Raw genomic sequence first — 16,055 nt, forward strand, 5'->3', positions numbered from 1 at the left:
GTATGTAAATTACCGGTTCTCCGTGTGTTATCGCGGATAGCACACGGAGAACACACGTGGACCGCATGTACCGGAGACACGTACTTACCACATGCTACACGCAGGGAAAATACGTGTCTCGCAGCACGTGCGTGATTTCCATGTGAGAGTGGCAGAGGCCTAACTTGAAGGAGCTGGAGCAGTTTTGCCTTGAGGAATGGGCAAAGATCCTAGTGGCAATATGTGGAAAGCTCATAGAGACTTATCAAAAGGGACTTGCAGTTGTAATTGCTACAAGTACTGACTTTAGGGGGTGAATAGTTATGCACACTGAAGTTTTTTGTTGCTTTGTCGTATTTAGTGTTTACTTCACAATAAAATTAAAACAAAATTTTCACAGTTGTAGGTATGTTCTTTACATGAACTGATAGCAAAACATGAAAAATGCTAAGGGGGTGAATACTTTTGCAAGACACTGTACCTTCTTTAGGTGGTACTTGCAAGATAGTTTTCTTTTGTTCTGCGAGAGAGCTAATTTCCATGGTGCTCTATGTGTACACTCACTTTACTTATGCAATTCCGTTTACACCAAAAGGCATCCATAGTAAGAGAAAATGGGGACAGAGTTCCTTTACTTTAGTGATCAGTGGTGATCCCAGATGGCAGACTCCTACTGCTCTAACAATTATGATCTGTTAAAAAGGAACCTGTCACTTGATTCATGGTGCACAAACCACAGGCAACATGAATCAGAGCCCAGCTGGCTGCTTTATTGTAGCCAGATATATTTTTAACTTTTTAACCCATAGGAAATTTTTCATTTTAGTTTTTTTCCTCCACTTCTTCCAAGAGCCATAACTTTTTTATTTTTTCATCAATACAGCTGTTTAAGGGCTCATTTTTTGTGGGCTGAGTTGTACTTTTGAATAACACCATATATTTTACCATATAGTGTACTGGAAAGTGGGGGAAACAAGTCTAAGTGCAGTGAAATTGCAAAAAAAAAGTGCAATACCACAGTGTTTTTTATTTTTATTTACCATGTTCTCTATATGGTTAAACTGACCTGGTAATATGACTCCCCAGGTCTGTACAAGTACTTAAATACCAAAAATATATAGATTTTTTTATTTTAGTGGTTCAAAAAAAATTCAAAAATTTGCCAAAAAAAATGTGTTGCTTTTGTCTTCATTTTCTGTGACCTGTAACATTTTCATTTTTGGGGATCTGGAGCTGTGTGAGGGCTTATTTTTTTCTGGCTGAACTGATTTTTTTACTAATACTATTTTGGGACATACACAGTCTTTTCATCGTCTTTTATTGCAATGTTGCTGCAACCAAAAAAACGTAATTCTGGTGTTTTGCCTTTTTTCTTATTACGCCGTATACCTATCAGATGAACTTATTTTATATTTTGATAAATCAGACATTTCTGAATGCGTCTACATCAAATATGTGTATTTTTGCATACTTGGCTGGAATCATGCAGGTTAAATAGAACCTGTCAGTAATGCTATGTCCGCACGTTGCTTTTTACCTGCTTTTTTGCTGCTTTTTCAACTGCAGCGTTTAATGCCAAAATGGTTGTGTTCTGCTTTTTAAGCAAAGTTTATGGGAATTTGGGTTTCTTCTCCGCACTATGCAGTTCAAACTGCAGCCTTTTTGTTGCAGAACTTTGGTCAAAAACTCAGCTTTGCAGGGCAAAACCCAAATGGCAAAAACAATTGACATGTCAGTTGTTTTTGCAATTTGGGTTTTGCACTGCAAAGCTGAGTTTTTGACCAAAGTTCTGCAACAAAAAGGCTGCAGTTTGAACTGCATAGTGCGGACAAGAAACCCAAATTCCCATAGACTTTGCTTGAAAAGCAGAACACAACCATTTTGGCATTAAACGCTGCAGTTGAAAAAGCAGCAAAAAAGCAGGTAAAAAGCAACGTGCGGACATAGCCTTAATTTGTGTTCTAACCTAGTAGCAGTGTGATGTGTGTGCTAGTAACCCCTTTCTACCCATCCCTGTGTTGTAATAGTGTGTAATGTGCATGTATAAAAATATGTTTTATTACTTACGTGTACCCTATGTAAATGAGCAGGGGCTCTAGCCCCATGGGCCTCTCGAATCGCCCTGTGGTCGTTTGCATGTTTTCCGTGGTATCAAGCCCCTGTGGGCGTGATACCATGGATTTACATGAGAGATGTACCGTCACTCCTTGAGATCCCGTGCGTGCACACTTACTATTCCCGCAGCCTTGTTTGTCAGCCGGTGCTTGCTTCTCGGCTTAAGACGTGCACTGCGCATGACGGGAACCGCAGGAGTCTTCTGAGCATGCGCAGTGCGCGTCTGAAGATGAGAAGCAAGCACTGGCTGAAAAACAAAGCTGCGGGAATAGTAAGTGCGCATGCTCGGGATCTCAAGGAGCTGACGGTGACGTCGCTCATGTAAATCCATGGTATCACGCCCACAGGGGCTTGATACCACGGAAAACATGCAAACGCCCACAGGGCGATGCGAGAGGCCCATGGGGCTAGAGCCCCATTTCATTTACATATGGTACACATAAGTAATAAAACATATTTTTATACATGAACATTACACACTATTACAACACAGGGATGGGTAGGAAGGGGTTACTAGCACACACATCACACTGCTACTAGGTTAGAACGCATATGGGACCTGACAGGTCTTTAATGCTTGTAATGAATAGGCGACAAATGTTGATTGAGGGAGAAGTTCACGTGTGGATTTTCTGTTTGCTGCAGTGAAAATAGTGGAGAATTGAAACTGAAGTTTACAAGCCTTGAAAACCTGGAAAATCCCTCTAACATGTTGAAAACAGAAGTGTATTCTGAGAACTTTTAGCAATCTTCTATTCTTACCATTCATATATGGGTATGTATTAGAATTTAATCCATCAGTGAGATCTGTGTGTCCTGCAAGTAAGAAAGGTTTATTACATTAGTGAATTTATAGTAAAAAATAGGAACAATGAATGTTAACCCTGAAAGATTATATGTACAAATGGTCTAGTTTTTAAATAAAAGTCACACACTGTCATTTGTTTTCTGGCAGAGATAGAAGCATCTGTGTTTGCAGTATGATCTCGTGTGTTGTGTAACTTTCCAATAAATCCATTTCATAATACTGTACTAACCCATTTATATGAACTCACATACAGTTTTCTGTCTGGAGTTCCTGAGTTGTCAATATGTCTAGCTTCTAATATGAAACTAGTTCAAAAAGAAATGCAAGCCCCACTCCAGCAGTTTTTTTTACTGGTGCTTTAAATCTAAGTCTCCTGCCCCCTGTAGAATACTCCGGTGTTTTCACATACTATCGCCGCTGCTCCGGTCAACGACTGGAGATTTGCGACCTGCCGGCAGCTCCAGTGATTCATGGAGCACACCGGAGGTCCAAACTCAATACAAGTCCATGAGAGCCTTGTTCTGGGTCTTATAGACTTACATTAGGAGCTTGTAACGTAACTTCTGTCTTCCTGCCAGTCAGAAGTTACGGTCATGGGATCGAAGCAGCGTTGGAAGGAGGCTTACATTTATAGTGCCACTCCAGCGCTGAACAAACGCCCCACTAGAGTTGTTCTTTAAAGGACTTTTGTGCTGGAACTTAACTGATAAAATGCTTTCAATCAGAACAGGAAATGTCATTAGAATTTGTCAACTGTACAGCTCTCACTTTGGCATGCATCTGTGGTGCCCTGGGCTAGCCAGGTCGTCACAGGTAACACACACACCCCCCCACCCCCACTAGACAGTAACATTAGCCAAACACAAAACCCTTGTTGCCTCCCTCCAGGGTCTGATGTCCACACCAGATGGGGCGGAGCCAAGCAGTTGGCTCCACCCACCGAGGAGTTCACAGGCCTGGAGGCGGGAAAAGTTGGGAGTTGAGTCCAGGAGGTTGAAGTGAGAGGAGTGAAGTGGCGAGTGTCTGGGTTTGTGGCCCAGGCACTGACAACAAGGTTGGCAGACTGTGGTGGCCGTCTGCAGGAGTGGTGAATCAACGCGGAACCGTAGGAACGGGGTCGGGCGGTGGCACGCCGATACCGACCGGGGAGCGAAGTGAAGCCAGCACCCACAGGCAGGGCCATTGGACCCCGACTAGGCTTGGAGTCATCGTCAACAGTCAAATCCGAGTGTGACAGGAACCCCAGGGGTTTCCTAACAGCCAAAGACCCGTTAGAAGGCAACCGTCCGCACCGTGAGGGTATACAGCTACCGCCTAAGGCTAGAGACCCAAGGGCCAGCGCCTGCGGGCAAACGGGCTCCTCCGGCATCCATACACCGGGGAGTGGACTACCGTTGGGGACCCATCGTAGTCAAAACAGTACACAAAGATGCAGGGAAAGACAGCCGCCATCACCTGTCCGGGGAGAGGCACTGCAGCCGGCTGCGGGACCCGCCCATCCAGCCGTTTGGTTTACCGAGGACTTTGTGCATCTCTTGCTGAGTGAGTACACCCGTGCCATCCGGCACCGCGCCGCACTGTCCCTGCAACCCTGCACCTCACCTACCCTGCCTCCCCGTCACACCACCGGGCCCCGGGACCACCGACCCCTATCCACGGAGGGGGAAAACAACATCCCAGCTGCTCCCTACCATCGCTCCCGGGATCCCCGTCACCAGCAGCGGTGGTGCCCATCTTCACCACAACCCGTGGGTGGCGTCACGGACTAAATCCCCAAACAAACCAACCACCCTTTTCACTCACGGGCGAGGAGCGCCGCTCGAGTCCCCGGATCCGGCCCACCGCTCGAGTCACCGAGCAGCAGCCGCAGCAGCGCCAAACCCGAGCGTTAGCGAGCGCAGCGGAGTACCCTCCGCCCGCGACACATCTTTAAAGGGAATCTGTCTTTCCCCCTCTAAACAGTCACAAGGGTATGTTGCTCTCTGAAAGATATGGTCATCCACACCTTTACTGGTGCAATCTGTTGCTCCCTGACTGAAGAAAACAAATCTTGTTTTATTCATATTCAAATGAGCCTTAAGTGCTCTGGGACTGTGACAGCACTTCTTAAGTGTCTGCCTCCTCGCCTCAATTTCTACCTATCCCAACCTTCCTCTGCTTGAATGACAGCTGTTTGTGTAGCCAAGCAAGTGAGCTGACAGTCAAGCAGAGGAAGAAGGGACTGGGAGAAATATAGATCCAGGGAGGAATATGCTTGGGAAGTGCTTTGACACTCCTAGAGCACTTAAGTCTCATATGGATATGAATTAAAAAACTGATGTTTGAGACAAAGAGCAACAGATTGCATCAATGAAGGTATGGATGACACTATCTTTCACATAGCAATATCTATATATATAATTGCCTTATTCTGTCTGTCTGTCTTGCTCCAAAATTGTGTCCTTACGGTGACACAAAGCGGATTGGCCGCTGGCCTCACCATGACCCCGCCCCCCGCACGGATTGGTCGCTCGCCCTGGCTCCCCCCCACACGGATTGGCCTCTCGCCCCGGCACCCTGCACGTATTGGCAACTCAGCCACACCCCGCCCCCCTCACGCAATGCACGCTCGCTCTGGCCCCGCCCCCCGCACGCATCCCCCGAACTGACAAGGAGACATGACTCCCAGGTGAGTACTGTACCCCCGGGAGCCCACAACAGCATACGCCGCTGACCCAGCCGACACAAACCCTCGCATTGCTGGGGTTTGCCGCCGTATGCTGGTGTGGGCTCCCGTGCGAGTGGGGGACGTGATGCGCTGGTAACCATGGTAGCATAGTTACCAGCGCATCAAGGTCCTGCAGCGCCGGAACATCCACACGCACACACATAACAACAGACACACACACACACACACACACATCAGATCACACTCACTCTCACACCTCACACACACACACATCAGATTGCATCCACATACTCACAGCATCCGGAGATATCGCTTGCTTCTCGGCCGCGATACTGTGCTGTGAGCTTCCAGGACCTGCCGGAGGATCACATGGCCAGAAGCATGTGGTATCTCCGGATGTTGTGAGTGTGAGCGCGTATGTGCAATATCGTCAATGTGTGTGTGAGTGTATGCGATCGGGTGTGTGTGAGTGTATGCCATCGGGTGTGTGTGAGTGTATGCCATCGGGTGTGTGTGAGTGTATGCCATCGGGTGTGTGTGAGTGTATGCCATCGGGTGGGTGTGAGTGTATGCCATCGGGTGGGTGTGAGTGTATGCGATCGGGTGGGTGTGTGTGTGTGTGTGTGTGAGTGTATGCGATCGGATCTGTGAGTGTCGGCAGAGGAGCACGGCGTGCTGGAGGAGGCTGGGAGGAGAGAGGCTGATCCTGGGGAAGGCTGGGAGGGGGAGGCTGATGCTGGGGGAGGCTGATGTTGGGGGAGGCTGGGAGGGTGTAGACTGATGCTGGGGGAGGCTGATGCTGGGGGAGGCTGGGAGGAGAGAGGCTGATGCTGGGGGTGGCTGGGATGAGAGAGGCTGATGCTGGGGGAGGCTCGAAGGAGAGAGGCTGATGCTGGGGGAGGCTGATGTTGGGGGAGGCTGGGAGGGTGTAGGCTGATGCTGGGGGAGGCTGATGCTGGGGGAGGCTGGGAGGAGAGAGGCTGATGCTGGGGGAGGCTGATGCTGGGGGTGGCTGGGATGAGAGAGGCTGATGCTGGGAAAGGCTGATGCTGGGGGAGGCTGGAAGGAGAGAGGCTGATGCTGGGGGAGGCTGATGCTGGGGGAGGCTGGAAGGAGAGAGGCTGATGCTGGGGGAGGCTGATGCTGGGGGAGGCTGGGAGGAGAGAGGCTGATGCTGGGGGAGGCTGATGCTGGGGGAGGCTGGAAGGAGAGAGGCTGATGCTGGGGGAGGCTGGGAGGGGGAGGCTGATGCTAGGGGAGGCTGGGAGGAGAGAGGCTGATGCTGGAGGAGGCTGGGAGGAGAGAGGCTGATGCTGGGGGAGGCTGGGAGGAGAGAGGCTGATGCTGGGGGAGGCTGGGAGGAGAGAGGCTGATGCTGGGGGAGGCTGGGAGGCAGAGGCTGATGCTGGGGGAGGCTGGGAGGCGGAGGCTGATGCTGGGGGAGGCTGATGCTGGGGGAGGTTGGGAGGAGGGAGGCTGGGAGGAGAGAGGCTGATGCTGGGGGAGGCTGATGCTGGGGTAGGCTGGAAGGAGAGAGGCTGATGCTGGGGGAGGCTGATGCTGGGGGAGGCTGGAAGGAGAGAGGCTGATGCTGGGGGAGGCTGATGTTGAGGGAGGCTGGGAAATGGAGGCTGATGCTGGGGAAGGCTGGGAAGAGGGAGGCTGGGAGGAGAGAGGCTGATCCTGGGGAAGGCTGGGAGGAGGGAGGCTGGGAGGAGAGAGACTGATGCTGGGGGAGGCTGGAAGGAGAGAGGCTGATGCTGGGGGAGGCTGATGCTAGGGGAGGCTGGGAGGAGAGAGGCTGATGCTGGAGGAGGCTGGGAGGAGAGAGGCTGATGCTGGGGGAGGCTGGGAGGCAGAGGCTGATGCTGGGGGAGGCTGGGAGGCAGAGGCTGATGCTGGGGGAGGCTGGGAGGCGGAGGCTGATGCTGAGGGAGGCTGATGCTGGGGGAGGTTGGGAGGAGGGAGGCTGGGAGGAGAGAGGCTGATGCAGGGGGAGGCTGATGCTGGGGGAGGCTTGAAGGAGAGAGGCTGATGCTGGGGGAGGCTGATGCTGAGGGAGGCTGGGAGGTGGAGGCTGATGCTGGGGAAGGCTGGGAAGAGGGAGGCTGGGAGGAGAGAGGCTGATCCTGGGGAAGGCTGGGAGGAGGGAGGCTGGGAGGAGAGAGGCTGATGCTGGGGGAGGCTGGAAGGAGAGAGGCTGATGCTGGGGGAGGCTGGGAGGAGAGAGGCTGATGCTGGGGGAGGCTGGGAGGAGGGAGGCTGCGAGGGGGGAGGCTGAGAGAAGAGAGGCTGATGCTGGGGGAGGCTGAGGCTGGGAGGAGAGAGGCTGATGCTGGGGACAGAGAGGCTGATGCTGGGAGGAGAGAGGCTGATGCTGGGAGGAGAGAGGCTGATGCTGGGAGGAGAGAGGCTGATGCTGGGAGGAGAGAGGCTGATGCTGGGAGGAGAGAGGCTGATGCTGAGAGGAGAGAGGCTGATGCTGGGGGCAGAGAGGCTGATGCTGGGGGCAGAGAGGCTGATGCTGGTGCAGCATGGGGGATGGAGTACGATGGGGGGTGCGCAGCATGGGGGATGGAGCACGATGGGGAGTGCGCAGCATGGGGAATGGAGCACGATGGGGACTGCGCAGCATGGCGGATGGACCACGTTTGGGAGTGCGCAGCATGGCGGATGGAGCACGTTTGGGAGTGCGCAGCATGGCGGATGGAGCACGTTTGGGAGTGCGCAGCATGGCGGATGGAGCACGTTTGGGAGTGCGCAGCATGGCGGATGGAGCACGTTTGGGAGTGCGTAGCATGGCGGATGGAGCACGTTTGGGAGTGCGCAGCATGGCGGATGGACCACGTTTGGGAGTGCGCAGCATGGCGGATGGACCACGTTTGGGAGTGCGCAGCATGGCGGATGGAGCATGTTCGGGAGTGCGCAGCATGGCGGATGGAGCACGTTCGGGAGTGCGCAGCATGGCGGATGGAGCACGTTTGGGAGTGCGCAGCATGGCGGATGGAGCACGTTTGGGAGTGCGCAGCATGGCGGATGGAGCACGATGGGGGGTGCGCAGCATGGGGGATGGAGCACGATGGGAGGTGCACACCTCCCCCCAACACACACACACACACAAACACACCACACACACACTGGGAACCACAAACACCGCCGTACACAGACACCCACACACACAGACAACGCTGCACACACACAACACCCAACACACAAATACCGCGGCATACATAAATATACGCACATACCACGCAACACACACACATTGCACAAAACATACCTCCCCCCAAAACACACCACACCCACACAAACCGCGCAACACACACACACACAACGCTACAGACACACAGCGCTCCACAAACAACGCAACACACGCAACACACATACAACACCGCTCTCACCCCCCGCCACACCCAGAACATGTACAGCGCCCTACACAAACACTTGGTAACTACACACAACAACATCTATATATATATATATATATATATATATTGTGAGGTAGCGTGGTCGGCTGCGCAGCAGAAGACACGGGATCCAGGCACCAAGGTTCACAGCACACGGTTTATTATCCAAACAAAAGTCCACAGCGGTACATATGTGCCTTTCCGGCAGAGAACTCAGGGAGTTGTGATCACACCCTCACACCCGGCACACCTGCCCTTGTTCCTGTTTCCTTTTAACCCTTCCTTAAGCCTGTAGGGAAACAGCATTAACCCTGGAGTGGAGTTACTTTCTATCATGGAGTGAGCACAACCGGGGCGAGACATACCGGCAGTCATAGATAACCCCGGTCACAGGCTCACATACCCCCCCCTCAGTTCAAGCGAGCGGGGTTGAACTCCTGCCATCATACACGGGCCGCGGGACAAGGCATCGGCGTTGCCCTGCAACCTACCGGCCCGGTGTTCAACCGTAAACCGGAAGTTCTGCAGAGAAAGGAACCACCGGGTAACCCGGGCATTCCGTTCCTTGGCGAACCTCATCCAGACCAGTGGAGAGTGATCCGTCACCAAGCGAAACTGTCGTCCCAGCAGGTAATAGCGTAGGGACTCCAAGGCCCACTTGATCGCCAGGCACTCCTTCTCCACTACGCTATAATTCCGCTCGGGAGGGGTGAGCTTCCTACTTAAGAAGGTGACGGGGTGTTCCTCCCCCTGAACCACCTGAGACAGCACTGCCCCCAGGCCGACCTCCGAGGCGTCAGTCTGTACTATGAACTCCTTCCGGAAATCAGGGTTGACCAGAACGGGCTGTCTGCACAGGACCCCCTTCAGGGCCCGGAAGGAGTCCTCGGCCTGCGGTGTCCAGCGCACCATGACGGACTTCTTGCCTTTGAGAAGGTCCGTCAAGGGGGCTGATAGTCCCGCAAAATCTTTTACAAACCTCCTGTAGTACCCCACGATACCCAGGAAGGCCCTAACCTGCTTCGTGGTCAGGGGTCTAGGCCACTTCTGGATCGCTTCAACCTTGTTAATTTGGGGCTTAATCACTCCTTGGCCTATTACGTAGCCCAAGTAGCGGGCTTCCGTGAGTCCCAACGCACATTTCTTGGGATTGGCTGTCAATCCGGCTGTTCGAAGCGCGTCTACCACCGCTTGTACCTGTTCCAAGTGGGTCTGCCACTCGGAGCTGTAAATAATGATGTCATCAAGGTACGCTGATGCATACACCTGGTGGGGTTCCAGCACCAAGTCCATCAACCTCTGGAACGTGGCCGGAGCGCCATGTAACCCAAAAGGCAAGACAACATAGTGGAAGAGACCCTCCGGCGTAACAAAAGCGGTTTTCTCCTTGGCGGACTCCGTCAGGGGCACCTGCCAGTACCCCTTGGTCAGGTCGAGCGTGGTGAAATATCGCGCCTGTCCCAGCCTATCAATCAGCTCATCCACCCGGGGCATGGGGTAGAGATCGAACTTGGATATTTCGTTCAATCTCCTAAAGTCATTGCAGAACCTTAAGGAGCCATCGGGTTTTGGTATTAGGACAATAGGACTAGCCCATTCACTCCGGGATTTTTCGATGACCCACAGGCGTAGCATTGTCTTCACTTCCTCTGATATGGCTTGTCTTCGAGCCTCCGGCACCCGGTATGACTTCAGGCGTACCTTCAGGTGAGGCTCGGTGACAATGTCATGTCGTATCAGACTGGTCCTACCCGGCAACTCGGAGAAGACATCGGGGTTCTGCTGAACCAGCCATCTGGCCTCTCGCCTCTGTTGCTTGGTGAGGGCTTCTCCAATCCTTACTTCCGGTTCGTCCTCTCCGGAGGTCGCTGGAGCCGGGTTTGAACGACCCAAAGAGGAGGGAGATGGGGGAAAATCAACCATCAGGCTTTCCCGTTCCTGCCAAGGTTTTAATAGGTTGACATGGTATATTTGTTCAGGTTTCCGCCTACCGGGCTGCAATACCTTATAGTTGACCACCCCGACTCTTTCCTTTATCTCGTACGGGCCTTGCCACTGAGCCAGGAATTTACTCTCCGCCGTGGGGATCAATACCAACACCCGATCTCCGGGTTTAAAGGTCCGCACGGTGGCTTGTCTATTGTAGCAGCCGCTTTGCGCGGCCTGAGCCTCCTGTAAATGCTCCTTCACAATTGGCATGACCGCACTTATGCGGTTCTGCATTCCTAAAATGTGTTCAATCACACTTTTATGGGGGGTGGGCTCTTGCTCCTATGTTTCCTTTGCCAGGTCCAACAATCCTCGGGGATGTCGCCCGTATAACAATTCAAAAGGTGAAAACCCCTTGGATGCCTGTGGCACCTCTCGTATGGCAAACATCAAATAGGGAAGCATCATATCCCAGTCTTTCCCGTCTTTGGAAATCACCCTTTTGAGCAGGGTTTTCAGGGTTTTATTGAATCGTTCCACTAAACCATCCGTCTGAGGATGATACACAGACGTACGCAACTGCTTGATCTGGAGTAGCTGGCATAGCTCTTTGGTCACTTTAGACATGAATGGGGTCCCCTGATCCGTAAGGATCTCCTTGGGCAACCCCACCCGGCAGAACACAGCAAACAACTCCCGAGCTATAAGCTTCGCCGCAGTATGTCTGAGAGGTATCGCCTCTGGATACCGGGTGGCATAGTCAACGATCACTAGGATGTGTTGGTGCCCTCGAGCAGACTTTACGAGGGGCCCCACCAGATCCATCCCTATCCGTTCAAAAGGGACTTCTATAATGGGTAACGGTACCAACGGACTGCGAAAGTGGGTCAGGGGCGGTAAGCTGACACTCCGGGCAGGTTTCGCAGAACCGTTTTACCTCCCCAAAGACCCCGGGCCAATAGAACCTTTGCAATATTCGCTCCTGCGTTTTCTTGACCCCTAGGTGGCCACTCATCAGGTGTTTATGAGCCAAGTCGAGGACCCGCCGGCGATACGGCTGGGGCACCACCAACTGCTCTACCCCTACGCCCCGTATTTCATCTACCCGGTAGAGCAAATCCTGCTTAAGAGCGAAATGGGGGTATCTTACCTGGGCACCGGGCAGCTGTGCCACCCCGTCAACTACTGTCACCCGACTCCGGGCATGTATTAATGTAGGGTCCTGGAGTTGGGCTGTCCCAAACGTATCCGGGGATGCCTCCAACTCCGGGATGGGCTCAACCGTCTCAGCCTCTCCTGCCAAAACCTCTAGGGGCGACCTATCGGGTTCACATTCTGTCCCTATCATGGGAACCCCTACGGCAGGCGTCTCGGATTCAGGATTGTAGGGCTCAGGTCCCGGACTGACCAATATCTGAGGGGACTTAGGAGGTCCCTTCCATAAAGTCCAAAAATAGGGCAGATCCCTTCCTAGGATCACGTCATAGGGAAGAGTGTTAATAAGTCCCACCTCATGTTGCACCTGACCGCAAGGTGCTGTGATGGTGACAATCCCCATGGGATAGTCTCGGCGGTCCCCATGTATGCAAACCACCCCCACGGTACGTCCTGTGGCCTTTACTTTAGCCCTTAGGGTTGATCGCACAAGGGTCACTAAGCTCCAGGAATCCAACAAGCCTGTAACCGGACATCCATTCACCTGTATTTGGCACAAGTGGGGCTCAGTCTCTGGATAGACCAGGTCAGCGGTACACACCACCTGAGCATACATTGAACCCCGCCGGGTAACCCCACAATCCATGGGCTCCGTGGTGAGTGGACACTGGGCTTCCATATGTCCCACCCGCTGGCACCGCCAACATCTAATAGGGAAGGAAATCCCCTTGACGAGTTGTCATTTAGGGTACATAGCCTTCCGGACCTCAGGGACGGAGGGTGCGGCCTCAGACGGGACGGTAGCGGACTCCCGCACCGGTGTCAGCGGTGGGTCCTTGGCCCTAGGCTTGGAGGGGCCGGACCGACGGGCGGTACGCAAAGTCTCAGTGTCCCGTATCAAGTCCTGCATAGCCACATGCCGTTCTACCAGGCCCACTAATTGGTCCAGGGTACTTGGGTCACCCTGTCCAACCCACCGTTGAATGGTGACGGGTAAAGTGCGTACAAAACGATCAACAACTACCCTTTCCACCATTTGCGCCGGGCTCAGAGTGTCAGGCTGCAACCACTTTTTTACGAGATGCAACAAGTCATAGGCCTGGGAGCGTACGGGTTTGGCTTCCTCATAGAACCACTGATTTTCCTGCTGAGCCCGTACATAGGTATTCACCCCCATCCGAGCAAGTATTTCGGCTTTCAGGGTTGCATATTCTAAGGCGTCCTCGGTACAGAGGTCCAGGTATGCTTTTTGGGGCTCCCCCGTCAGATAGGGCGACAATACCTCAGCCCACTGGGGGGTCGGCAGTTTTTCCCGCTCGGCCACCCGCTCAAACACCGCCAGGAACGCTTTCACATCATCACCCGGGGTCATCTTTTGCAACGCTTGTCTCACCGCTTTCCGGACGCTGCCGTCGTCACCCGGTCCCGGGGTGGTTGCTGCCGGTCCGGCACGGATCGACTTGGCCAGGAGGACCATCTGTTCTTGGTGCCTCTGTTCCTGCAATTTCAAGGATTGCTGCTGATGATCCAACGTCCGGAGCAGGTGTGTATTCGTCTGTTGTTGCTGTGCAGTAGCCTGAGCCAGCTGCTTTAGTATGTCCTCCATGGCGTTGCCGGGTTTGGGCTGTAGTATAGCCGCTTGAATCCAGGACATGTGCTACCGGGTCACCAGAAATGGAAGCTACACCTCACCGGACTGGCATGCCCGCATTCTCCACCATATGTGAGGTAGCGTGGTCGGCTGCGCAGCAGAAGACACGGGATCCAGGCACCAAGGTTCACAGCACACGGTTTATTATCCAAACAAAAGTCCACAGCGGTACATATGTGCCTTTCCGGCAGAGAACTCAGGGAGTTGTGATCACTCCCTCACACCCGGCACACCTGCCCTTGTTCCTGTTTCCTTTTAACTCTTCCTTAAGCCTGTAGGGAAACAGCATTAACCCTGGAGTGGAGTTACTTTCTATCATGGAGTGAGCACAACCGGGGCGAGACATACCGGCCGTCATAGATAACCCCGGTCACAGTCTCACAATATATATATATATATATATATATATATATATATATATATATATATATATATTTAAATATATATATATATATTTATATAACAAAAATCATACATTAACTACACAATACGTAAATTCTAGAATACCCGATGCGTAGAATCGGGCCACCTTCTAGTGATCATATAAAAGTTTGAATGGTTGGGTCATTCTGTCAGATTCACTTCAAATTATCATATTTAAAGAGGACCGATCACAAGGTAAAAAATGGCGAATTATACTCTTATTTTATTCTCACAGCTTCCCTGATTATTCTGCATTATTTATTTCTTGTTCGCCACACCCTATTGTAAAGGCCATAATAATCAGCATTCAGTAAAAAAGGCCCATATGGAAAGGAAGGAAGGAACTTTTGACATGGCAAAATGGCCTCTTTAAGTACAGAAGTAAAATATTAAGATTAATAACATTCAATATAAAGTATACATAGGGTTAAAACATTCAGCTTGGTTTATTTAATGCAATAAAACACCCAAGACTTTGAGAGGGCAAAAAACAAATTATTGTCCATTTATGTAGTGAACTTAATGATATATAAATATATCAATGCCAGCGGGTATCTCGCGCTGTTTGCCATAAACTGGTAGTGTGACGCCCTGGACCCCCAGGGGTCACAGGTAACAACACCACCAACACCACACACACCCCCCATCCTTAGTGAGGACACAATAGTCCCCCAGGGCAAGTAGGGCACACCAGGTGGGTGGAGTCAGGCGGAAAGACACGCCCACCGAGGAGACTACTGTCCTGAGGCAGGAAATACAAACAGTTTAGAGTGAGAGTTGTAGAGTTACAGTGACAGGAGGTGTAGAGGAGCAGAGCTGTCAGGGACCCGGGTAGGAGCCTGGGCCCCTAGTAACGTCAGGCAGGCAGACTGTGGTGGCCGCCTGCAGGCGTACCGGTGTACGACCGGCGGAACCGTAGGGACCGGGCAGGGTTGCAGCCCACCGGACCTGAACCGGGGAGTCAACCGTTTACCGGAGCACCAGAAACCGGGTACTCAGACCCCGTCCTAGCTTGGAAACCACTGAGTGTAGGCAAATTGACTGATTGCAGTCTGGACCTCACGGGTTCATTCTCACCCCAAGACCAGAAAGAAGGCAAAAGCCCACCGAGACCGGGTGAGCGCCACCGCCAAAGGCCAACCACCCGACGGGCCAGCGCCTGCGGGCAACAGAGGGCTCCTCCGGCAGCTGAACGCCGGGGAGCGGGCTATCACTGCCCAGGCAGGGGAGCCGAACACCAAAACCAGAGGTGCAGGGAAGAGGGACCATCACCAACCTCACTGGGGACATCAGCAGGTACGCGGGTACCGACCATCCTCGAACTTTGGTTTACCAGTGACTGAGTGATTAATCGTGAGTACACCAGTGCCCTCCGGGCACCGCATTGCAGCGCTGCGCCCTGCACCACATCGCCATTGCCGTCCCCATCGGGCCCTTAGACGCACCGCCCCTACCCACGGAGGGGTTAACACCAAGGCTGCGCCACCAACACCGATCCCGGGAATACCCTCCACTCCTGCCGCAGCGGTGGTGCATCCCATCACCACAAACCGTGGGTGGCGTCACGGCTCATCCGACACCCACCGTACACCACCACCCCGAGGCCGAGCCCTCTCAGGGCGGTACAGTAGGATCTTAATTTTTGCAACATACCTTTCAAGTTTGAAAATACTTTTAGGCCACATGGACACATTGAGTATTGGTGAGGGTTTTATACCTCAGTGCTTTTTGAGTTTTTACCTCAGTATTTTTGAGCCAAAACTAGGAGTAAAAGAATCTGTAGCACCTGGTTCCTGCCCAGGTCCCTCGCACGATCCCGGGTCACCAGAGGGGGTGCCCTTCTCTTCACCTGTCTCCTGGCCCCATGTGCTCCATACCCAGTTCCAGCATGGTATCCTGGCAGATTCCCGCTCGCAGGCC

At 52.7% G+C, this 16,055-nt stretch overlaps 1 protein-coding gene across 2 annotated transcripts in view; it reads right to left on the reverse strand.

Annotated features, from left to right (window-relative positions):
* The window catches only part of LOC142296280 (programmed cell death 1 ligand 1-like), a 142,707-nt gene that overhangs the window by 95,212 nt on the left and 31,440 nt on the right, over window positions 1-16,055 (reverse strand). The window contains exon 5 of one of the 2 annotated variants that reach the window (XM_075339689.1): window positions 2,857-2,910. The exons of the other annotated variant lie outside the window; for it this stretch is intronic. Coding sequence (XP_075195804.1) covers window positions 2,857-2,910 — 54 coding nt within the window. The remainder of the gene's footprint in view (window positions 1-2,856; window positions 2,911-16,055) is intronic. 2 annotated transcript variants of the gene reach the window in all.

Source organism: Anomaloglossus baeobatrachus, chromosome 1, assembly GCF_048569485.1.
Source record: "Anomaloglossus baeobatrachus isolate aAnoBae1 chromosome 1, aAnoBae1.hap1, whole genome shotgun sequence".
NCBI lineage: Eukaryota > Metazoa > Chordata > Amphibia > Anura > Aromobatidae > Anomaloglossus > Anomaloglossus baeobatrachus.